The sequence below is a fragment of the Ahaetulla prasina genome, chromosome 2 (genome assembly GCF_028640845.1).
Source record: "Ahaetulla prasina isolate Xishuangbanna chromosome 2, ASM2864084v1, whole genome shotgun sequence".
Lineage (NCBI taxonomy): Eukaryota > Metazoa > Chordata > Lepidosauria > Squamata > Colubridae > Ahaetulla > Ahaetulla prasina.
This window is the reverse complement of record NC_080540.1, coordinates 128010038-128035943: the sequence shown is the minus strand read 5'-3', so window position 1 is coordinate 128035943 and position 25906 is coordinate 128010038. Positions and strand designations below refer to the sequence as shown.

The 25906-nt window shown below is 40.4% G+C and overlaps 1 protein-coding gene across 1 annotated transcript in view; it reads right to left on the bottom strand.

Annotated features, from left to right (window-relative positions):
• Positions 1-24113, bottom strand: part of ST6GALNAC1 (ST6 N-acetylgalactosaminide alpha-2,6-sialyltransferase 1) — a 42955-nt gene extending 18842 nt beyond the window's left edge. Inside the window, exons 1-4 of the mRNA XM_058170205.1 lie at positions 23954-24113; positions 6712-7480; positions 4988-5156; positions 2610-2781 (exon numbers count right to left, since the gene is read on the bottom strand). Of these exons, the coding sequence (XP_058026188.1) occupies positions 2610-2781; positions 4988-5156; positions 6712-7480; positions 23954-24066 (1223 nt within the window). The 5' untranslated portion in view covers positions 24067-24113. The remainder of the gene's footprint in view (positions 1-2609; positions 2782-4987; positions 5157-6711; positions 7481-23953) is intronic.
• Between the last annotated feature and the right edge of the window lie 1793 nt (positions 24114-25906).

The following is a 25906-nucleotide window of genomic DNA, read 5'->3' as shown; positions in this document are numbered from 1 at the left end:
GCCGCTATCTCCCATCGTCCGGTGCGTTCCCACCGAGAGGGACTCCTCAGGGTGCCGTCAGCCAAACAGTGTCGACTGGCGGCCCCCAGGGGGAGGGCCTTCTCTGTGGGGGCTCCGACCCTGTGGAACGAACTTCCCCTCGGGCTTCGACTACTACCTGACCTTAGGACCTTTCGCCGCGAACTTAAAACCTATTTATTTCGGATGGCTGGACTAGCTTGATTTTTATCTTTAATTTTAATTGAATGTGATGGGTTTTTAAATTTTTGTAATTTTATGGGGGTGTATATTATTTTAATTTTTGGGCATATTTAAATCAGTTTTTTAAGGGTTGTTTTAATTATTGTGTATGCTTGTATTTTATCTGCCTGTTCACCGCCCTGAGTCCTTCGGGAGAAGGGTGGTATACAAATTAAAATATTATTATTATTATTATTATTATTATTATTATTATTATTATTATTATTATTATTATTATTATTATTATTACATATGCACAATTTGCAAGATTCCAGGAATATTAAGATACATTCTATACATGTATAACAGGCGTGGGTTCTACTTACCTTTACTACCGGTTTATAACGGGACCGTGCACACGCGTGTCTATGCATGCGCATTCTACACATGTCTGGGTCGGTGGGTGGAGCATCCCGCCAGTTTTACTACCAGTTCTTGTGAACCGGTCCGAATCACTGATGCATACCCATCAGTTGATGAGTGAGAATTGCTCTCATAATTCCAACTGGACTTAGGGAATGTCTTAGCTTTAAGCTTTCACAGAGCACCACTGTGGGCTCTTTTGTGTGTCCAATCACTAGCAACAGTTTTTCCTGCTGTCTAATTTCCACAGTGCTGATTACTCACTTCCAATAAGTCATCCTCTGGTGCCTCCAGCTGGCCAATGGCAAAGTACAAAAAAGGAGCTAGATAGCTGTTCTTTCATGTGAAGAAGGGGGAAAAAAATCAAACCCAGCCAGTCACTGTGGAGAAGTCGTCTGGGAAGATGTGCCAGAAAATCTTAGGATGCAGGAAGAACTTGTAGGGACCAGGAGGTGGAACAAGATGAAAGTTTCCATCAATGGGAATGCATCTTCCTTGCTGCTCTAGAAGGAAACTTGCAACACTGCTCTCATATGGAAGAACTGAGCTGATAGTTAATCAGCTCACTTTCCCAAGGTCCTTGCCAGGAGGCATAGATATGAAAGAAACCTCAGCCTATCAAATATGACAATCAGAGTAATAATCACTTTGTTGTTCAAGAAAAACCATTATATTGGTACTGGCAGAATGGAGCTAAAGCTGGCTACTCCTGGCTCCTGTTTGAGTAAACTAAGGAATCATTCTGACATCCTGCTTGCCATGGCATGAAGATAGCTCACTGTTTGGGGAGAATGTGAACACACAGTATTGTCCTCTACCCAGGGTTGGGCTTCAAAAATTTTAGCTAGGAGTTCTATGCCCAGTTGCTAGCTGGGGTGTGGCCATGGTGGGCATAGCCTAGTCAGCCTCCTGCACCATGGCAGGTGGAGGTTGCCCTCCCCAGGCTCCGGAGGCTTTCTTTGAGACTCTGGGAGGGTGAAAACAGTCTCCCCAGGCTCTGGAGGCCAGAAAGAGGTACCAAACTTCCAGTAGGCCTGATTTTTGCCCTCCCCGAGCCTCTGTGCGCGTTCTACACTTAGCTGCATCCAAAATGGGCCACGTGGGGACTCCTGAGAGTAGAGGGGTGGAGTGGGAGGAGCCAGCCAGGAGTTGTGGGCTCTCTGAACTGCACAGAATCTTAGCTAGAGGTTCTCCCAAACACCTGCGAACCCCCAGCAGCCCACCCCTGCCTCTATCTATTCTGGCCCACTGCAAAGGTAACTACTGCCTGTCTCTTCTGCAATTGCTTCAAAGGTTATATTTTCCAGCTTCCTCCAGCAGTAGCTATGGATCTGGACTGACAGACTGAGCATCAGACTAAGGTAAGATTAGAAGCAGGGTCCACCTGGCCAACTGAAGCTGCTACAGACCTTTCTCTGGTCTCTGAGTTTCAGCTCCATCTGCTTTCTTAACACTAGGCAAATCAGAGCTTCCACTCTGTGTTTTAAAAAAACCCCATCTCTTTCATTTCTCTTAATAAAAAAAACATCTCCCATCTATTTTAGTAATCAATAGGTGACAAGAAAAGCAGCAAGAGGAGGAGGGAAGTAAGTATATTTGGTGCCAGTTCTCCTAGTCCCAAAAGAAGCTTACTTCTCTCCATGGAGTGGCAGCTGAAGAGCCATTTTCCAGTTCTGTTCCTCCCAGTAGAGGTAAGAAAAGTGGGGTGGAAATAGCCAGCACTTGCAAATCTTGCTGTAGCACAGAATATAAAGAAGGCCAATACAGCTGCCTACTTCAGTACACTTTGGGGGCTGTTTTTTATTTCTGTGTCCAGCAGTCTTCTGAAAGGTGACTGACTACCTGGCTAGAGTTCCTGCTGTAACATAGATGATGCAGCAGCTAAGCTGGAGGGGAGGGAGTAGCTATGCTTCAGGGATGGCAGCAGAAGAGTTGTGTCTGTGGCATCTTAATAGGTAAAGCTGCATACAACTTCAGGCCTTCTGCAGAACTAAAGTTCCTCTTACCGGAACACATAATCGTGAGAGTCAATTTCCTTGCCCATTCTGGAATTATTCAGTATCCCTCCGTTTCCTACTACTGCACAAGTGATGCACTTGGTGGTCTGACTGTTGTTGTGTGCAAAGAGAATGTGATGGTAGGGTTTAGAAGGAAGCATGGATATCACTTCTTTTACCACTGGAAAGAAATGAGACACAATTATTCATAGGAAGAGGCTAGCAGGTTATATAAAATCAGGCAGGCCTATCCAAACTGGGTAGGACTCAACAAACAATTCAGGCATAGCTGAAAAACTAAATTAGAATATATTACGTTGATTATCTTGTCTTAGCATTGAAAGTTCAGTTGTGCATAGAACTTGTGATCTTCCCTGATACAAATTGAATTTGGAATTGTCAGTGTCATCTCATAACCCTGACTAGGAAATAAAAAACTAAAATGCTTTCCCCAAATCACTGAAGTATAGGAAGGAGAAAGAGGTACATGCAAGGTTCTATTGTTATACAGGCAGTCTTCAGTTTATGATTGTTCAGCAGCCATTCAAAATTACAGTGGTGCTGCCTGAGGGTATTTATGACCGGTCCTTGAAATTCTGACCAAACCCCTCCAGTCATGCAATTGTGATCTAAGCACCTGTCAACCACCTCATACTTAAGCTAGTTGCAGTGTTCCAAGGTCATATGATTGCCATTTGTAACCTTCCCTGCCAGCTTCCCACAAGAAAAGTCAATGGGGAAGCCGGCAGAGAAGATCATAAATCACTCCCACTGCTTTTTCTCCCAAGGAGCCTGGCTATGGTGTACGAGATTCCAGGAGACTTGTACTTCCTAGCATGCATCCCCTTCTAGCAATCCCTCTGCCTGCATTCTGTAGTATTTGCCCACAGATGCAATAGAAAAAAGTGAATCATTTGCCTAATATTATAATGTGCATATAATTATATCATTATATTGTAATGGAATTTGGTCCCTTGCATATCTAATCTATTGCACGGAGGTATTGCTCTACTCCGAATGAAAGCCAAACACCTTCATTAACATGCCTCCTATGGAACATGTTTCTTAGTCTGGTAACCATGTAAGAGAACATCCTTTTCCATAGTTCCAAAAGTTTACTTTCTAGCAGCAGGACCACCTTCAGATGAGTTTTTTCCAGCTAATCTAAGTAAGCTGATAGGTTCATAGCAGGAGATGTGCTCCTGCAGATAATTGTGTCCTAAGACATTTAGAGTTTTAAAAATTAAATTATACCTAGTAGATAACTTATAGCCAGGGCAAATCTTTCAGCAGAATTTTATTTATGTCCATCTTTCTCAGCATATGAGTCTGGACAACTAACAACAATTTAAAGCAGCAACAATAATGATAATAAATAAAATAATGGTACAGGTAATATCCATCAATATAGCACAATTCATTGGGATTTAACTGAAAAAAATCTCCCAACGCTGAAATCATATGAATCATGTTCACTTAAGGTTTGGAGAAATAGCCAGATCTTAAAGGCCTTATGGAAAACCATGAGGGTCTTTGGAGGTGGAGGTGAGGTGTTTTCATAAAGTAGGGACCATGACAGAGAAGGCATACTTTTAGGACCCCATTCCTCGAGGAATGGAATTCATTCGATTCATAGAAGAGATTTGGAGCATGCCTGCTATGTCAGATCAGGTGGGATGGGTAGAAATAATTGGAGATAAGGGCCCCCACAAATAACTTGGTTCTGTGCTACAATCATATGACCCTGTGCCTTGATTTAGTCATCAGAAAAGAGTTTAGTTTAGTTTTAGTTTTATTAAATTTTTATACCGCCCTTCTCCCGAAGGACTCAGGGCGGTGTACAGCCGAAATAAAATACAGAGTATAAACAATTAAAAGAAATTAAAAGAAACTATTAATAAATGGCCGATAATTTAAAAATTTAAAAAAAAGAGACTACTATCTTATCTTTCCTCACTATTTTTCTGTATGAAGGAACCTTGTGTTTAATGGCAATGTATTTAGCCCTGAGGATCAGTAATATTGCACTCAGGTTTCGAAGCAGAATACCACTGGGAGATATGACAATTTAAGACATAGAATAAGGCTATAATTGTTGGCATCGCCCTCTATAATTGTTGGCATCATCCCATGGTGCATAGTAAACCAACCCTATTACTCCCAATAAATTTTGTAGTAGATATTAATGCAATCACATGTCAATAATCTAGTGACTTTTGTTTCTTCTGTTCTTAGGATCACGCTGAGAATACAGACTTTTCCCTTATCGCGAGATTTTGGGTGGATTGATAACTGACTTCTAATGTATATGACTTCTAATACCTTCTACCAGAAGAAGTAGTCTTGCTTTTAATCCATACTATGCACCCAATAATAGAGATGCTCACATGAGTAGTTTAGCTCCATAAAGCCAAACGGTGGAGCAAAATGGTCCATACGCTTCCATTCACTGTCACTGAAGTGACTCCTGTCCATGAAGACTGTGATGTTGGGTAGGAAAATATCATGTAACCAATCAGATTTGGCAGCCTTGTTCCTCAAAGAATCTGGGCAGGTCTAAGAAGTGGAGAAAGAAGGGAAGAAAAGTTACAAGACAACTGTTTGAAAAAACACTATTGCCTAATCACAGCAGCTTTCCATCCTTGTTGATTATTTTAAAGAGTTCTGACAATAATTGATATGAATGAGATTTCAAAGTAAATATGATTTGCACATTGTAAGATACTCTAATAAATAATCCAAAGGCTGTGTTTTTTTTTAAAAAAAGTAAATGTACTCTTGCTTATTTTTCTCCACTATAGAGTGTTCCTTTTCTTTTTCTTTTTGGTGATGACTGTAGAATACCTCCATATACTAAGTTTTCTTCAAAGAATTTTATGAGAGGGTCCAGATACTGCTCTCCAGTTATAATTCTCCAATGTTCTTAATATTTTCCTACTCTTCTCTTACCAAAAATGTATCTGTTAAAAGTAGCAAAATTCCTTGAGACTAGTAATATAGGTAGTCATGTTCTTACAACAGTTCATTTAGTGACCATTCAAAGTTACAGTAGCACTGATTTATGACTGTTTTTCACACTTATGACTGTTGCAGCATCCCCATGGTCACATGATCAAAATTCAGACTTTTGGCAACTAATTCATATTTATGATAGTTGCAGTGTCCCAGTGTCATGTGATTCCCCTTTTGCAAACTTCTGACAAGCAAAGTCAATGGGAAAACAAGATTCATTTAACAACTGCCTTACTAATTACAACTTCAGTTATTCACTTAACATTTGTGGCAAGAAAGGCCGTAAAATGAAGCAAAACTCATTTAACAAATATTTTGCTTAACAACAGAAATGATGAGCTCAATTGAGATCATAAGTCGAGGACTACCTCTACTAGAAACCATCTGTCTGGAAACATTCTTGGTTAGGCATCAACAAGAATCAGTGAAACATTAATAGTGTAAATCCCCAAATGTGTGTAAGGAATCCTAACGCAGATGCTAGATTAGAATACTTAATATTCATGTCTGTAGATGAAAAATCACTGAATTTCTAGTTCTCTCCAACGTGGTACAACAGCACAATCACAACATGAACTAGTCTTCAAAATCATCTTCTATGGAGACTGTTGCCACATATCTTTAAGAAATATTGCTCTTCTCTCATTCCATAAGGTCCTATGTAAGGTCTATCTATAGTCACTTAGATAACTAGACGGTGCCTAAATTTGATCTAGCTAGATGATAGCTAGATTGTGCCTAAATTTGATAAGTAAATAAAAATAAATAAATTAGGATTATGTGGTTGGAGAGTTCAATTCCAAAACTGTCTGAAAGTTGGAAGAACCATGCAGGCAAGGACGATACTTATTTTCACTGAGTTCTGCCAGAAGTGAAGTTAAGCAGATACTGCAGCCCAGGATGGGCCTTCATAATATATGGTTTCCAAGAAAAATTAACTGCCATTAAGTAAAGAGAAAAGGAAGCATCATACAACACAATAAAACCACCCCTTGTTTGATTATATCACAGAATATAACTATTAATATGTGTGTGTGTGTTGCAGCAAGCACACGTGTTTTTTAGGAAATTTATGGTAAGATTGCGCTATGGTACTTACCGACGGTGGCGTTGAATTATCCAACAGGTAAATGTCATCAAACTCCCAATGGGGCTCAGATTTAAAGTCAGCTGCTTTTAATCTTTTAGGGGTTGTTGCTAAAGGAGCTGGATGTGTGACTCGTTGAACGTCAGATATTGATGCCTTGGCAGAGTGTTCTTTAATTAGGTTTGTTTTGTTGGATTGCTCTCTCAGGTGAGTTTGATTTGCTCTAGAGGGCAGTGTGGCATTTTTACCAAGAAACTCTTGTTGTTTGGCTGCTTTTCCTGCAGTCAGCTTTCTTGGGAGTACTGGTGTCACCTGTTTATCCTTTGCTTTCTCCTTTTCTTCATTTCCTGGTGCTATACCTTTATTTGTTTCATCCTTTTTGTTGGAGGCTGGTGAATTATCCTTCCCATCTTTATTAAATGATCGTATTTCAACCAAAGTTTCGGCATGGTTTTGGCTTGCTGCTGGTATCTCCTTATTCTCTTTGACTTGAGTTTTGTTTAACGAAGGCGTTTCTTTCTTCTCGGCTGATTTTTGACTGGTTTCCACTATGAGAAGCCTACTCCTGGTTTGCTTTTGAAGTGATGCTGATGCATGCCTCTCATGGGCATTGTAGTTTGCCGGTCTCTTCACAGGATCTTTCTGCAGTGAAGAACTGCCTGGTCCCACACTTGTATCTGGAAGCTCTAATGTCTTTGGACTGGTAGCTACAACTTCTTGAACATCGTTTTGGATATCAAACAGAGGCACCATTTTGGCATATTGAAAATTAAACAAATGGCTGAAATGCAGTTAAAAAGATAATTGCATTCAAAATATATATATTTATTTTTACTTTTTTTACTTATTTTTACTTTAAAAATATATATTTAAAGTAGTCCATATCCATGACATTTAGAACTTGGGTGCCTGCATATGATAAAAAATCAAAAACCTAAGTAAATCTCCTGAACCCACCTGGAGTGCAGACTTCCTATTCTGAAATGTTTGCCTTTTAAACCATCCCTTTTTATCTTTTTAAATGCTGCACCTGATTACAAATTGCTATAGTTATATTTTATTACCTAGTTAATTCAAGAAAAATTATTTAAGAAAAAATACTGATGAGTGATATATATAGCATATAAAGCAAACTATCTTGGCGGATAAATTTTACATTCTCTTTTTAGGTCGCTTGGAAGCACTTGGGTATCTCCTTCAGAGGCAGAATATCTTGGTATTTATTGATTAAATATTAATTGTTCTCCCATCTTTTGTTCTGACTTCACCAACTTCTTTCCTGGCCATGCTCATATTTTGAGTACTTGTACCTACCTCAACATGTTGCATAAGACTAAACATGGCCCCACAATAAGGAAATAAATACCCAACTGTCAGCCCTTGGAGGCAATCCAGACAAAAAACATCAACATTGACTATTTACTCTATCTTTATTTAAGGTTCCATTAACAGAATCTTGCAAGTCTGAAAGTACCTCTCTCCTCCCTTACTTTTACTCTCCTCAAAACTAAGGAGGATCCCTTCTGAGATGTCTTTTCCACTCTTTCTTCAGACTTGGATTTCATTTATCAGACCATCCTGTAGGCTGCTGCTCTTCCTCCTGATCATTCCCACATACCTCAGCCTTGGTACATGGCAGCTATATAAGTAATAGTCACTAAACTTTTATGCTGCTCCACAGTGCTTTACAGTAGTCTATGACAGTTTACAATGTCAGCATATTACCCCCAACAATCTGGGGCCTCATCTTACTGACTTAGGAAGGCTGGAATGGCTGGATCAACCTTGAGCCAGTCAGGATTGAACACCAGGCAGTAGGCAGAGTCAGCCTGCAATACTGCATTCTAATTAGGAAGGGTTTAGTTTCCCTATGAAGCCTCTCTTCTCCGTCTCTCTCTCTCTCTCTCTCTCTGTGTGTGTGTGTATATGTGTGTGTGTGTGTGTGTGTGTGTGTATATATATATATATATATATATATATATATATATATATATATATATATATATATATATACACACACACACACACACACACACACACATATATGATAATAAAGATGAGACAAGAAGAGGACTACAAAAGCTTTTCTTCATTCTTATTCTGACCGTTTCTTCAACTATAAGCATTTGGATTGCCTTATTAACCTTGCCCTCTAGACTTGATAATAATCAGACCTAACTGTCTCTCTTAAAATATGGCATAGGACTTATTTAAGATGGATTGCACCGGGGAGGAATATTGTTGTGTATATCTGCCAGATTGACTTTATACTGCACATCTACTGCTGGACAGGTTCCCATTTCTCTCACCACAGCAGAAGGAACTAGGGCCAGTACATGGCTATCAGCCCAAAGCCCAGTTATGGAACACACCAATTCACACTCAGTCAGAATTAGTAATTTGTTGAAAGCATTTACAAACCAGATGAATAAGGATAACAATGAAGAAAATCGGACTACACTTTCTGTTCATTGGAAATGCTTTGCAATCCAAACTGATTGTGGCAAGGAATGGCTTTCTAAGATTCCTTCCCTTCCATAAGATTCTTTCTTTTCTAATCAGGAGGCTAGACCTGTAAAGGAATTGAGAACTCACCTTGGGGAGATGGAAGATATGAACAAGCAGTTACGGGAGAATTTAGTACACAGATTACACATAAAGAGGGAAGTGTGAGGAGGAAAAAACGCCTCACAAAATAACCTAACCTTGATTTTAGTATAGGATGGGGAGAAAGCAATATGGAGAGGCTTTCAATATCTTATTATTCTACTGTCCTACAATAAGAGCAATTGTCCTGCTTTGAACATGTTACACCAAGACCTAGCTCTCTGGAGAAGGCTGTAAATGCTGGGCAAGATAGGATTATCAGCAACAAGGTGGATTGATTCAGTTACAGTGATGGTGAATGTACCACTGGAAGGTTTGAAGGACCGAGTCAGGAACAGACCATCAGAGAGAAAAACTACCTATGTGGTCACTAAGTCCATAACATAATGACAGCATGTTGATGGCTTGGGACCAGGTTATCTGAGGGACAGTCTCTTGCCGGTCACCTCTACCTGACCCATCAGAGTGGGGAGATGGAATATTGTGGGTCTCATCCCAGAGGGAGATATTCCTGGTGGGACCCAGAAGAAGGGCCTTCTCCGTGGTGGCTTTGTCTCTCTGGAACATCATTCCCCCAGAGATTAGAATGGCTCCCACTCTAATATTCTTCCAGAGGTGCTGAAGACCTGGTTCTGCCAGCAGGCCTGGGGAACCCAGTTGGAGCCTACTAAATGGCTCACGTGATCTTGTTTTCGCCGGGGCGGGGTGAGTGGGAGGTGGGAGGTGATTTTGTTATATTGTACTATATTAATTTATTTGATTCTTTTTGTTAGTTTTTATTGTTTTAAATGTGGTTTTATATTCTGTAAGCCGCCTTAAGTCGCCATGGGCAATATAAATTCAATAAATAAATAATAAATATAATTAATCACAAACAGCAATGAACATTCTTAGAACCCCTGCAGTGCCTGTTTCTTGACGTGACCAATCTCAAAGGGTTCACAACACCACTCAATACTGCATTTTGTACTTGGCTTTAGGCTGCAAAAGTGAAGAGTATACCAAAAAGTTTGATAATTAGGACACTAATTGGGGGCAATATGCTGACTCTGTAAACTGCTTTGTTGTTGTTAGTCGGGAAGTCGTGTCCGACCGAATGGACAACATTCCTCCAGGCCTTCCTGTCCTCTACCATCCTCTGGAGTCCATTTAAACTCATGCCTACTGCTTCAGTGACTCCATCCAGCCACCTCGTTCTCTGTCGTCCCCTTCTTCTTTTGCCCTCAATCTTTCCCAGCATTAGGCTCTTCTCCAGTGAGTCCTTCTTTCTCATTAGGTGGCCAAAGTATTTCAGTTTCATCTTCAGGATCTGGCCTTCTAAAGAGCAGTCAGGGTTGATCTCCTCTAGAACTGACTTGTTTGTTCGTCTTACAGTCCAAGGGACTCGCAGGAGTCTTCTCCAGCACCAGAGTTAAACTGCTTAGAGAGAGCTATAAAGCCCTGTGAAGCTGTAAATACCGGTAGGTCTAAGTGCTATTGCTATAATAACTATCTTTTTGGGGTTCTCTACCATATTTATAGACTGTATTTTCAATTGATTTTCATAAATTCCTAACTTTTTATTTAATTAAATTTCATTTAATTTTAAAAGTGTAAAAGAGAAACAAAACTTATATTTATAATAATAACAATAACAACAACAGAGTTGTTAGGGACCTTGGAGGCCTTCTAGTCCAACCCCCTGCCCAGGCAGGAAACCCTACACCATCTCAGAGAGATGGTTATCCAACATTTTCTTAAAAATTTCCAGTGTTGGAGCATTTACAACTTCTGCAGGCAAGTTGTTCCACTTATTAATTGTTCTAACTGTCAAGAAATTTCTCCTTAGTTCTAAGTTGCTTCTTTCCTTGATTAGTTTCCACCCATTGCTTCTTGTTCTACCCTCAGGTGCTTTGGAGAACAGCCCGACTCCCTCTTCTTTGTGGCAACCCCTGAGATACTGGAACATTGCTATCATGTCTCCCCTAGTCCTTCTTTTTATTAAATTTCATAGCAACTATCAATTTGGTACATCTCGTATCTCGCATGGTAGGAAAACATAATCAGTCCACCTCTCCAGATACATTTATATAAATATATTTAAATATAATGCAGTAAATTAACAAAAGGCAAAAAAAATAAATCTCCAGTGTACTGATACTGTCTAGTGGATGGCTGTGATTTATAAAAGCAGTTTTTCCTTCTTTTATAATTATCTAGGGTTGCCATTGCAGCTCATAAATTACATTTGAAACTATTTATTAGGTAGGCAAAGGGACAAAACCAGATCTTGGTGGAAAATAGTCTGCAATGATTGACATATTGATATGAAGTCAAATAAAATCCAGTCTACAACAAACAGTGTTTATATGCATCAACTTATCATGGTTTTGAAAAACAAGGTTCTGATAATATACCCATTTATCATTCATGGAAGTACAATGGAAATACACTGCTGAGGTGCCAGCCTTTTAAAAAATGATTTCTGTGAGAATTGTTGGCCTCTCTCTGACTCACAATCCTGTGCCAGCTTACCATGATTTTTTTTTACCTCCATTGCTTTGCTGCAGGAAAACTGCCTTGATAATACAAGAATCTAATGCTATGGGACAGAAAAATCCATTTGTGGTAGCTTTAGCTTTCACCGAACAGAAGGGTAGTGAATTTACAAGTAGGTTTATAGAACCCAAAATATGCAACACCGAGGAAATTTTCATGTGATGTTTTCCTCCTACATCTGCAAGAAATGGATGGAAGCTGACTGCTGGGACCACAGCTTCAGTTTTACTTTTCTTGGCAATTTGCTTCTGAGTTCAGAAATGCTATCCCATTGTTTCCTAAAAGAAAAGTATTCTGAAAGCAATATTATTGCTTTCTTTTGTTTTCAGTTCTTCTTGGGCATTAACCCCAAGATTAATATTAGAGTGAGTGCTATTTTCATGCCAAAATACTTTAGCAATGGTGGAAATGCTACTTTGATCCCAGAGCATTTCCTTTGTATTTTGTGGCAAATTCTCTAGAGCAGGGGTGAAATGATCCCGGTTTGGACTGGCTTGGGCGAATAGGTAGAGGAGATTGGGGCTGGTTCGCCGAACTGGGAGCAATGGCTGGCTGGCCACACCCCCGAACCAGTCCACGGCCCACAATCCTGCCATGCTTGCCTGCCTTCCACGCTGGCTTCCTGGCGTCCTGGTGGCCAGCTTGCGAAGGCAGGCAAGCAGAAGCCCACGTGGAAGGCAGGCAAGCATGGCAGGGCTGCAGGGAAGAAGCTAGGAGCTTACTCCCTTTCCTGAAGCCCTGCCATGCTTGCCTGCCTTCCATGTGGGCTTCCACTTGCCTGCCTTCACAAGCTGGCCACCGGGGTGCCAGGAAGGCAGCATGGAAGGCAGGTAAGCATGGCAGGACTCATCCCCCCCCCACTCAAGCAGCGGCTTCCCTGCTCAGCCCCAACAAGCTATGTACCCATGGTGCCCGCACTAGCATCCCGAGAGAGACAGACATCTGCAGCTGAAAACTATAATGAATATGTCCACCTGCCTTCCCAAAGCACCACTGTGGCGAACAAAACAACCCCATTGCGCTGTGCCTCTTCCTGCAACCAAACGCGTCTAGCCGTGCGTGCCTTTCCTCAAATGGGCTTGCATGGGGTGCTTGGAGAGCGAGTGAGCAAGTGAGCTCTCCAACATCTGTTTTTGTATGTGTGTGTGAGGGAGGGAGGAAGGGAGCAAGTGATCTGAAGCCGAGGCACCCAAACTTCTGGCAGTGGCGGGGGGAGGGGGCTTCTGAGCAACACTGAATTGAGTCCCTGAGTCCCTGAGTCTCGCCATTCTCCTCGCCCCCCACCATCCCATTCAAGCAGCAGCAGGCTCTACGAGACAACAGGGCTCTCATTTTTCCCACGGCATGGCACACACTTGCTACCTCTGCTTGTCTGCTTGCAAGTGATGATCTTCTCTGCTTCTCTCGGGATGCTGGTATGGGCACCATGGATGCATAGCTTGTTGGGGCTGAGCAAGGAAGCTGCTGCTTGAGTGGGGTGTGGCGGGGTGAGGAGAAAGGCGAGACTCAAGGAGTAAGTCAGGTGGAGCTGGCTGACTCAGGGCCGCTCAGAAGCCGCTCCCACCGCTGCCAGAAGTTTGGGTGCCTCGACTTCAGATTGCTCCCTCTCTCCCTCACACACACACACAAAAACAGAGATTGGAGAGCTTTCTTATTCGCTCTCTCTCTAAGTGCCCATGCACAGCCCATTTGAGAAAAGGGCATGCACGGCTGGGCACCTTTGGCTGCAGGAGGAGGCCTGGGTGGAAGGCAGCTTTTCTGCAGCATCCCCTTCCCCTCTTTGGATCCCCCTGCAAGGAGGAGGCTCTGCCTTTGCAGAAACGGGGTGGGTGGTTTGTATGGAGGATTGGCGGGGAGGGGATTGCGTGGCCTACCAGGATGAAGAGCAGGGCAAGAGAAGGCTCTGAGGTTCACTTGGGCAGTCAAGCCAGAGGGAAACTCACTAACGTTGGGGGCTTCAGAAAGGCAGAATGTGTTTTTGTGCAGCTCCTGGCTTCTGTGACATTCTGTGAAAGACAGAATGTGCTTCTGTGTCAGAATGTGCAGCTCCTGACTCAAAGAGTGGGTGACGTGGGTGACGTCAAGTAGGCCACGCCCACCTTTTGTTCATATTTAAACAAATTCTCATTCATCCTCCACGACCTCCTGGCCTCCTTTTCTCGATCAAGTTCAATCCAAACCGGGCTATGATCAGACAAAGTTCTGGAACAAATTTTAGTCTTTTTCATTCAAATGTAAATGAATGTAAAATTCAAGTGAAGGAATTTTTTTCTTTGAATATGAATAAGGGGACACCTATAAAGATAGTTTGGGATGCAAGTAAGACTTATATGAGGGGAATTTTATTGCATATGAATACTAAATATAGAAATAGATTGCAGAAAAAGAGAAAGAATTAGAAGAGGAAATTAAAATGAAAGAGCAGTTATTGATATGTAATCCAGGAGATAAAAAAATAAAAGAGTCAATAAATATATTAAGAGGTCAGTTTAATATGATGATGGCAGATCAAGTGGCAACTAATTTACAATAGACAAAGCACAATTTGTTTAATAATGCTAATAAGCCTGGACGGTGGTTAGCATATTTATTAAGAAAGAAACAGAAGCAATGTACAATTGATAAAATAGAACATAGAGGTAAGGAAGTATATCAGCAAAATTTGATTTAAAAAGTTTTTTTAGAATTTTATACCAAGTTATATGCTAGAGATGTGATTAATGATAAAGATATAGATAGGTATTTACAAGACCAAGGTATTTTTGAAATTACAGTAGATCAAAGGGAAGAGTTGAACCAACTAATCACTTCAGAGGAAATATTGTTTGCAATTAAGCAGCTTAAAGCGAATAAAGTACCAGGTACAGATGGCCTAACAACTATTTATTATAAAAATTTACAAAATGAGATGATTGAACCACTTAAGGAGTTATTCAATAGAATTCAAATGGGAGGGGAAGTTCCTCCCTCATGGAGGACAGCTTTTATTTCATTAATACCCAAAGAAGACCAAGATGGCACTAAACCAGAGAATTATAGGCCAATATCGCTTTTAAATACTGATTACAAGATATTTGCTAAGATATTAGTGAATAGATTGATGCCATTGATGACTCAAATAATACACAATGATCAATCAGGATTTATCAAGGGGAGGCAGATGAGATATAACATGAGACAAATTGTAAATCTACTTGAGTATTTGGAAAGAAACAGCCAGGTCTCAGTAGCACACTTTTTTTTGGATGCGGAAAAAGCTTTCAACAGATTGGACTGGCAGTTCTTATTTAAAGTAATAGAAAAAATGGGGATCATTTTATTCAAGCAATTAAGGCTATATATCGGAAGCAAACAGCACAAATAATAGTAAATGGAGGATTAACAGAATCTTTTAAGATTGAGAAAGGGACTAGACAAGGATGTCCTTTGTCACCATTATTATTTATTTTAACTTTGGAAATGTTATTGAGCAATATACGTGGTTTAGATTGAATAAAAGGAATTAGAATTAAAAATCAAGATTATAAATTAAGAGCGTTTGCAGATGACCTGGTTGTTACTTTATCTCAACCAACATATTCAGCTATATATTTAAAGGAGACAATTGATCAGTACGGTAAGGTATCTGGGTTTAAAGTGAATCAACAGAAGACAAAAATGATAATTAAAAACATGAATATTCAACAAAAAGAAGAACTAGAAAGAATAACTGGATATGAAGTAGTTAAAAAGGTTAAATATTTAGGAGTATATATTACAGTATCGAATGTGAAATTATATAAAAATAATTATGAGGTATTGTGGCAGAAAGTAATTAAAGAAATGGAGAATTGGAAGAAGTTACAATTATCACTGTTGGGAAGAGTAGCAGCTATAAAAATGAATGTTTTGCCTAGATTTTTATTTTTGTTTCAAATGATACCAATATTGAAGAAAGATGCAAATTTACAGGAATGGCAAAAAGGGATTAGTAATTTTGTATGGAAGGGTAAAAAACCAAGAATAAAGTTAAAAATAATGCAAGATATTAGGGAAAGAGGGGGTTTAAAAATGCCTAATTTGAAATTGTATTATGAAGCAGTCGCCTTATCCTTAATTTCGGATTGAATTAATTTAACAGAGGAAAGGGTTTTGAATATAGAAGGTTATGGTTTGTTATATGGTTGGCACATATGTACTATATGATAAGAAAATTGATAAGACATTTAAGAATAATATAGTTAGAAGTGCTTTGTTGAGGGTTTGGAAAAAATATCAATATAAGCTAGATGGTAAGATACCAATATGGGCAATCCCCAGACATATGATAGAGAATATAAATATACTTCAAGAAGTGAGGTAATTACCTATAAAGAACTTTTGATTATAGAAAAGGGGGAATTACAGCTAAAATCTAGGGATAAATTGAGGGACGAAGGGAGGAATTATACGTGGTTTCAGTACGAACAATTGCAAACTAGATGGAAAATAGATCAGAAAATTGGTATTAGGCAAAGTGATGATAACTTGGTAAAACAAATAAAAGATCAAGGCCAACAGCATATTAAGAGATTATATAATGTATTGGTAGAAATTGATTCAGAAACAGAGTTGGTTAAAGATTGTATGGTAAGATGGGCACAAAATTTTCAACAACCTATAATGTTAGAAACATGGGGGGAAAATTGGGTGAGGAATTTACACAAGCACAAAACCTAAGAGAAAATTTTTATAAAATGTTTTATATGTGGCATTTAGATCTGAAAAAACTGTCGTGTATGTATCCAAATGTGAAAGCAAAATGTTGGAGATGTGATTGTGAGGATGCTACTTATTATCATATATGGTGGACCTGTAAAAAAGTTAAAGCTTTTTGGATTAAAATATGGTGGATTATGCAGAACATTTTGAAAAAGAAGATTAAGTTTACTCCACAGTTCTTCTTATTAAGAATAATTTCAGACTGTACAGTTATAGAGACTAAATTGATTTTGAACTTAATAACTGCTGTGAGACTATTGATTGCACAATATTGGAAGAAAGAAGATTTACCTACAATTGGAGAATGGACAAGTAAAGTATCAAATCTAGCAGAAATGGCAAAAATTTCTGCGTATTTGAAAGACTATACACAAGAAAAATATATTTTGGAATGGAGACAGTGGATTGATTATATTCAAAATAAGTATCAGATTAAAAAATATCAATTAATTTTTGAGTGAAGTTAGGATTTGTTTTGTATTAGTATGTTTAAGAAAGAAGGGAATTGATATTTATTTATTTTATTTTTATTTATAATTTAATTTCTATACCGCCCTTCTCCCGAAGGACTCAGGACGGTTTACAGCCATATTAAAACACAAAATACAAATAACAAATTTAAAAAAGAATTAAAAACAAATATTTAGTAGGTCGAATCAATTAAAATGGTCATAGACCGACATAAAACCCATATTAAAATTACAATTAAAAAATTACACTTAGGCTAGCCCTGCACAATGAAATAATAAGATCTTCAGTTACCGTTTGAAGGTCCGGAGGTCGGGGAGTTGGCGTAGCCCCAGAGGCAGCTCATCCCAAAGGGCCGGTGCTGCCACAGAGAAGGCTCTCCCCCTGGGGGCCGCCAACCGACATTGTTTGGTCGATGGTATCCTGAGCAGGCCCACTCTGGGAGCGTACAGGTCGTTGGGAGGCTATCGGTGGCAAAAGGCGGTCTCGTAAATAACCCGGTCCTAAGCCATGGAGCGCTTTAAAGGTGGTAACCAACACCTTGAATTGCACCCGGAAGGCTACCGGCAAGCCAGTGCAGGCCGCGCAGGATAGGTGTTATATGGGAGCAACACGAAGCTCTCTCCATCACCCGCGCAGCCACATTCTGGACTAGCTGGAGCCTCCTGGTGCTCTTCAAGGGGAGCCCCATGTAGAGAGCATTGCAATAGTCCAGGCGGGAAGTAACGAGGGCATGAGTGATCGTGTGTAAGGAGTCCCGGTCAAGGAAGGGGCGCAACTGGCAAACCAGGCAAACCTGATAAAATGTTCCCCTGGCGACGGCTGTCAAATGTTCCTCTATGGAGAGCCGATCGTCCAGGAGAACGCCCAAGTTGCGCACCCTCCCCCTGGGGGTCAATACTTCACCCCCAACAGTCAGCGAAGGCGTAAGCTGACTGTATCGGGACGCCGGAACCCACAGCCACTCTGTCTTGGAGGGGTTGAGCTGGAGCTTGTTCCTCCCCATCCAGACCGGCACGACTTCAAGACACCGGACCATCACCTCGATGGCTTCGTTGGGGTGGTTCAGGGTGGAAATGTACAGCTGAGTATCATCAGCGTATAGATGGTATTCCACCCCGAAACCACGGATAACCTCACCCAGCGGCTTCATGTAGATGTTGAACAGGAGAGGCGAGAGAACTGACCCCTGTGGCACCCCACAAGTGAGGCACCTTGAGATCGATCTCTGCCCCCCGCCAACACCGTCTGTGAAGAGTCAGAGAGATAGGAGGAGAACCACCGATAAATGGTGCCCCCCATCCCCAATCCCTCCACCGCCGCAGCAGGATACCATGGTCGATGGTATCAAAAGCAGCTGAGAGATCTAAAAGGACCAGGACAGAGGAACATCCCCTGTCCCGAGCCCTCCAGAGGTCATCCACCAACGCGACCGAAGCCGTCTCCGTGCTGTATCCAGGTCTGAAACCGGACTGGAACGGGTGTTGTGTCTTGCCCGCTCTCACAGCAGCCAGGGCCTTCTTATCTGCTCCCGAACACGGAGGAATGTATGTCTCCCGGCCCCAGTCCTGGCTCCATGCCCAGACAAGCTGAAGAGGAGGGGGCACCTCCCGGTCCCAGCCCTGGCTCCATGCCCAAGCAGGCTGCAGAGGAGGGAGCATCCCCCAGCCCCAGCCCTGGCTCCATGCCCAGGCAAACGGAGCAGCTAGACCCCTCCCCCTCCTCCACAGCATGTGAGCCTGAGGAAAGTTTATTTCCAACAGCTGCTGATTGGAGTGACCCTCGCATCAGAAGACTGGATAGGCGGAGGCAACAGAAGGAAGGGAGGGGCAGACCTTAATGAATGCTGAGTCATGGAGCCACACACCATGGCCTATATAAAGGATCTGCTTTCTGGCAGTCTCTGAGTCAGGCAAAGTCGAACTTATCTTGCTGAAGTCACTTTCTGGTCTCCTGCCTGCTCTGAGGACTTTGCTAGGACTTTGGGCAGAGCTGCAGAGGCAAGCCTGATTCGGATTTCCCTGACCCGGCCGTCAGCGGAGGAGTGGGACACGACAACGGGTCTAGATAGACATTTTCCTCCAGGTGTTGGGGAAGCTGATATGCCACCACACTCTCAACAACCTTCGCCAAAAAGCGAAGGTTGGAGACTGGACGATAGTTCGCCAATACAGCTGGGTCCAGGGAAGGCTTCTTGAGGAGGGGCCTCACCACCACCTCTTTTAAGGCGGTGGGGAAAATGCCCCCCAACAAGCAAGCATTGGTAACTCCCAGGAGCCAGCCTCTGTAACCTCCCGTGTGGCCAGTACCAACCAGGAGGGACACGGGTCCAATAAACATGTGGTGGGATTCAGCCTACCCAACAACCTGTCCATGTCATCGGGAGTCACAGGATCAAACTCAGCCCAGGTAATATCCACAAGACCCGTTCCCGCCATCCCACCCGAATCTATCCAATCAGTGTCCAGTCCGTCCTGGATCCGAGCGATTTTATCGGACAGATACTGTACAAAATCCTCAGCATGCCCCTGCAAGGGGTCCTCCCTAGCCTCCTGCATAAGCAGGGAGCGGGTCACCCTGAACAGGGTGGCTGGGCGATTATCTGTCAATGCGATAAGAGCAGAAAAATAATTATGTTTCGCCATTCTTATCGCCACTAGGTAGGTCTGAAAACATGACCTCACTAGTGTTCGGTCAGATTCGGAGCGGCTGGACCTCCAAAGTGTGTGTGAAGGTGTGAATTGATTGAGGATTATGTTTTATGTTTTATTTTAGATTATGTTTGTTAGATATTATACCCTGTATTCTGTTCTGGGAAGTCTCGGGGGGGGGGAGGTGGGAGGGGAAAGGGGGGGAGGGGGAAGATTACAAATTGATTGATTGCCAATGTACAGGAATAATTGAAGAATTAAATAAGTTGGAATGGTGTAAAGTCGGGGCTGCTCAGCAACCACTCCAGAAGGGAAAGGGTAGGGAGAGAAAAGTAGAGAGAAGGAAGAAAGTAGGTAGGTAGGTAGGAAAGAAGGGAGGGAGAAGAAGGGATAGGAGGAGAAGAAGGAGGGGAAGTAAGAGGGTTAGAAAGGGTGGAAGTGAGAAGTGGGAAGGAGGAGAGGAAGTAGGAAAGTGAGGAGGAGGAAGATGGGGAAAGTAGAAGAAGGTAGAGAAGGATAGAAAGGATTAAGGAAGGGAGGGGTGGCTGGGCAGGCCCGAGTGAGTATAATTTATGGGAAGGATTAATTGTTGGATAATTGACTGTACTGTACACTGGTCAAATTGTTGAAATTATTATGGAAAATAAAAACTTTTTGTTTAAAAAAAAAGTTGGCCACGCCCACCCAGTCACATGACCACCAAGCCACGCCCACAGAACAGGTAGCAAAAAAAAAATTAGATTTCACCCCTGCTCTAGAGGCTAAACTCTAGAACAGTGTTTCCGAACCTTGCCAAATTTAAAACGTGTGGACTTCAACTTCCAAAATTCCCCAGCCAGCATGATGAGTGGGGAATTCTGGGAGTTGAAATCCACATGTCTTAAAGTTGACAAAGTTGGGAAACGCTGCTGTAAATAATAATCAAACTGTAGACATGACTTTGATTTATAAAGAAGTATTATTTCGTCACTCTCTGAAGATTATTCTACTGTTCTTATGCCTTAAGAGCACACATTTAGATCACATACAAAGTCTTTCTAAATGAATAGAGAATCTTAGACATATTATTAGCCAACATCAAACTTAAAAAGATGCCAACTTTTAAAAACAGGATACAGGATATATAAAAGCTTCTAGTCACACAGTTACATAGACATGCCTTCAATAAACTTCAATAAACACGTCTAGGACATTTAATAAATCTTGAAGCATCATATAAGCAACACAAATAGATTCAAGGAACATACAATTTATTCTCTCTGCCAGTCAGGTAAAATAGCAAATATTGCAGTCCAACTTTGCAAGAAATAACAGGCATGAATAACACTTCTTCCTCCTGTGAAGGTTAAAATATTTGTTGTCTTCTTACAACAATGGAAGAAGAACCAAGAGGAGGAGGAAAAGGTTTTCTGTACACTTTAAGTCCTGTATTTTCTGGCATTACTGAGGGTTGCAATATCTCTATTGCTATCTCTATAACTATATTACACTAGGTGTAATTTCTAGGTTCTATCATATCTAAAATGGACACCTAACATCAAAAACGTCATCAGAAAAGCACAACAAAGAATGTTCTTTCTGTGCCAACTCAGGAAGCTCAAACTGCCCAAGGAGCTGCAGATACAGTTCTACAGAGGAATTATTGAATCTGTCATCTGCACCTCTATAACTGTCTGGGTTGGTTTTGCAACCCAACAAGACAGACACAGACTTCAGAGGATAATTAGAACTGCAGAAAAAACAATTGCTACCAACCTGCCTTCCAGTGAGGACCTGTATACTGCACGAGTCAAAAAGAGGGCTGTGAAAATATTTACAGACCCCTCATATCCTGGACATAAACTGTTTCAACTCCTACCCTCAAAACGACGCTATAGAGCACTGCACACCAGAACAACTAGACACAAGAAGAGTTTTTTCCCAAACACTATCACCCTGCTAAACAAATAACTCCCTCAACACTGTCAAACTATTTACTAAATCTGCACTATTAACCTTCTCATCATTCCTATCACCAATCTCCTTCCACTTATGACTAACTTTGTTGCTTGTATACTTATGATTTATACTGATATTGTTTCCTGATTACTTGTTTATAGCCTATGACTATCATTAAGTGTTGTATCATTAAGTGGAAAATTTGTTCCCTATGACTATCATTAAGTGTTGCAAGTGTTGTACCCTGATGAAGGTATCTTTTCTTTTATGTACACTGAGAGCATATGCACCAAGACAAATTCCTTGTGTGTCCAATCACACTTGACCAATAAAAAAATTATATTCTATTCAACGTCTGTACTACTATTAATCTTCACATCATTTCTATTACCCATCCCCTCCCACTTACAGTATGTAACTTTATTGTTTGTACCCTTACAATTTATATTGTTTCCTGGTATGATTCAATTGATTATTTGTACCCTATGACTTTCATTAAATGTTGTACTTTATAATTCTTGACAAATGTATCTTATCTTTTTATGTACACTGAGAGCCTATGCACCAAAGACAAATTCCTTGTGTGTCCAATCACACTTGGCCAATAAAGAATTGTTTAATATTTAACATCCTGGACATGAACTGTTTCAACTTCTCCTCTCATGTTGCCACTACAGTGCATCCTGTACAAAACAACCAGACAAAAAAGACTTATGCTAAATGCCTACTGTAATTCCCACAGCACTGTCTTATGCTTAAGGATATCTAAACATGTAGTAGGGCTGCATTACTATTATCCTTGTCATCTTTTCTATTACCTACTCCTATTGATATCTTATGATTATTACTTTGTTGTTGTATCTTATGATTTATAACTTTGTTGCTTATATGTACACTGAGAGCTTATGCACCAAAGACAAATTCCTTCTGTGTCCAATCACACTTGCCAAAAAATTCTATTCTTATTCTTCCTATTCCTACAAATAACTCCAGGCAGTGAATATATCCAACACTACTTCCTCCTCCTATTTTCCCCACAACAAGCACCCTCCGAGATGGGTTACTAGAGAGAGAATGACTAGAGTCAGACAGCTTTCATGGCTAAAGCAGGACTAGAATTGCTCCCAGGTTCATAATTCTTGACCTAATAGGAACATTAAAAGTTTTTCCTGCTTTTTATCTAAGAACCAAACCCCAGGTGATTACTTAGAAGAGTTAAACTCATGCTCATTACTAATTTCTGAGTGAAAATAGTCACACCCGAAAGTGCTATACTTTTATAGTTAGAAAACTGCATCTTTTGTTTTGTGACCCAATACTATTTTTAAAAAATATTGGGGTGTAACAAGAGTTCAGTACCAACAGTCTAGGAAAATTAAATGATCTTTCATTTCATCGTTGCAGAACATATTTTTAGAAAATTATACTTGTTGCACTCCATTATCCATTCTTTTTTGAAATAAAACTTACACCATTATTTACCTCAGCAATCTGGTAAGCTACATAAATTCAACCCTGTCACTATTGTTTAAGGAATATGTTACAAATGGATGAAAACTTTTCAATTAAACATGCAAATGCACGCAAAGAACAGACACTGCTATGTTTCTAGACCTAATCATTCATATACAAATTGGTAGGTATGTGTATACCATAGACATCTACACATTTTAATAAGTTTTTAGATTTCTGCTTTCTCTAGAATCATAATCACCTTGCTTTTATTTCTGTCCCAGTGAAAGAAATTTCAGGTTGGACATAGAAGAGCAAAGCAAGAACTGAATCTTTCCAAATCCCCTTAAAAATGATCACAGTGATATTAAAGATTGGAAGATGCCTGCACTCAAGTCTATGGGCAAAACAACATGGTTTTCAGGGACTTCCATTGGCTGAAAGAGACAAGGATGAGGTTGAAGCATACGTCTGGGAGCAGCATTATTTTTATTGATGTTTTATCTATAATTATGCACAGATTTGGGGAAAGAATTGCAAAAGTTGGTTTTTAACCTTCGGAGCAAAATTAGTCACATTGCTGGGACCTATCCTGATAACAGAAAAGATGTATCTTGCAAAAAACAAAACAAAACCTCACCTCATCCCAAAACTATGGGAATAATGGCTAAATAATGGAAGATATTTTATAACTTGACAGTCACAAATACTTGCCTGGAGAACGTATTGCCATATCCACAAAAAGGAAGATATAGATAAGTACAGCATATAGTGTATCTCAGTACCCAATCAAAGACCAGCTGATCATATTAGAGCAAGCAGTATATAATTTTCATTTGAGAAGTTGAATTTCTTCTTACCTGTATGGATATTTTTCAACAAAGCCAATGTAAGCAGCATATGACAGAATGAGGAACAAAAAGCCTAGGAGAAAGAGATGGGATGATGTGGGAAACTTTCCCTTTAATCTCATAGTGTAATTCTGAACTTTCAGGATATCTCTACCTGTCCTGGCCCCAGGTGTAGTGCAGATTGCCTAATCCCGCAGGGTTATTCCTCTGATATCACCTGCCTAGGGAGGGAGGGAGGGAGGGCAGGGCAGGGCAGGAGCTCCATGCAGAATCTCTGCACTTCATTTGCCAGAAAGATAGAGAAGACTACTTCCTCCTATTAGAATTACTGTTCTTGGAGGCAAACTCCCACAAATTAAACAAGTAGGTGCAAATATTTTCTGAATTCACAAATGTGTGTAGTTAAGATGAATGAATTGTGAAAGGAACAGGGCTCTTTTACAAAGTTGCAAGAGGTGCATTTCCCCCCAAAGCTGCTTAAATAAGATGCACCTGCCCAATTCCCCTCCTCTTTTCTATTGTAAGCAATGGACTCCTTTCTGATTGTAAGATAAAATATGGGGAATTCGGTTAATTCGAGAATTCAGCTGCTGCACACTGCTAGCTCATATTTAAATGATTATCCACTAGGTCTCCAAGATCCCTCTCACAGTCACCGCTATTGAGCAAGGTACCACATATACGGTACCTGTGCATTTTGTTTTTTTCCCCTAAATGTAGAACCTTACTTTTTTCACCATTGAATTTCATTTTCATTCTCTCCAAGTGAGTATGTGAAAGAGAAAGAAGAGGAAGAAGAGTACAGCTTCAAATTTTACCAAATATGCATAGGATTTTTATTGTACATGCTATGATGCCATGCACCTTTTTGAGGAGTAGGCCCACCCAAGTGGTGTAGGGTTTCCTGCCTGGGCAGGGGGTTGAACTAGAAGACCTCTGAGGTCCTTTTCAACTCTATTATTCTATTCTATTCTATTCTATTCTATTCTATTCTATTCTATTCTATTCTATTCTATTCTACTCTATTCTACTCTATTCTATTCTAACTCTTTACTCTTTCAAAGTAAACACAAACAGAAAGAACCAGGGAACACATTCTACTTTTATGGAAGGAAATAACTTTCTATAAAATGTATTTTTAAAAAGTCAATATTTACATTTCTTGAACTGCCATTTAATTAACAAAGCATATTTTGTTATATATTTACATTTTGTTGTATTTCCTGCGTTTATATTGTACACTGAGTAATAAATGCATAAACGGGCTGGGTTCATATAAATACAGCAGGTACATTCAGTGTGTTCTGAGCTTTATTTGCATTGAAGGTAAATAGTCTTGAGGTCAAGTTCATCATACAGAAGTTTCATATTTATTAATGCACATTAGGAAAGCTACCATATACAGTCATGCTAAGGAACAGATTTTAATTAAAAACATCATTTAGTCTCATCATATAAAATGATAAAACAAAACTATTACATTTTTCAAAAAAAATATAATGCAGATTTCAAGATGAGAAAAGCCAGTGCAGCTTAAGAACACTGATGAAAAGTGTAATGACAAAGCAAAGCAAAGTCCCTGGCCATTTGCACAAATTTGCACCCCTAACCACATTCAGGCTAACCACATTCAGGCTTAAATTCAGTGAGACACAGTATCTTCCAAGGTCTGGAGGAGTCTTCTATTTTTTCTCCTGCAATGGAGCAAAGAACTAATAGGATTGCAATGCAAGAAAAATAAACCCATGGAGGGGGGCGGGGAATACAAATATTAAGGGAAAGATGTTAGCCACATAAAAATTCTCAAAGCTGCCAATATCTACAGTAGATGGTGTTTGTAATTCCTATATTTATACAAAAATGGTACTGAAGGAGAAATGCTGTGATGCTTGCCACGCTTTGATCTGCTTGAATTTGGCACGCAAAATGGCCACTGTTCACTATTAGCCACTGGGCTGGATT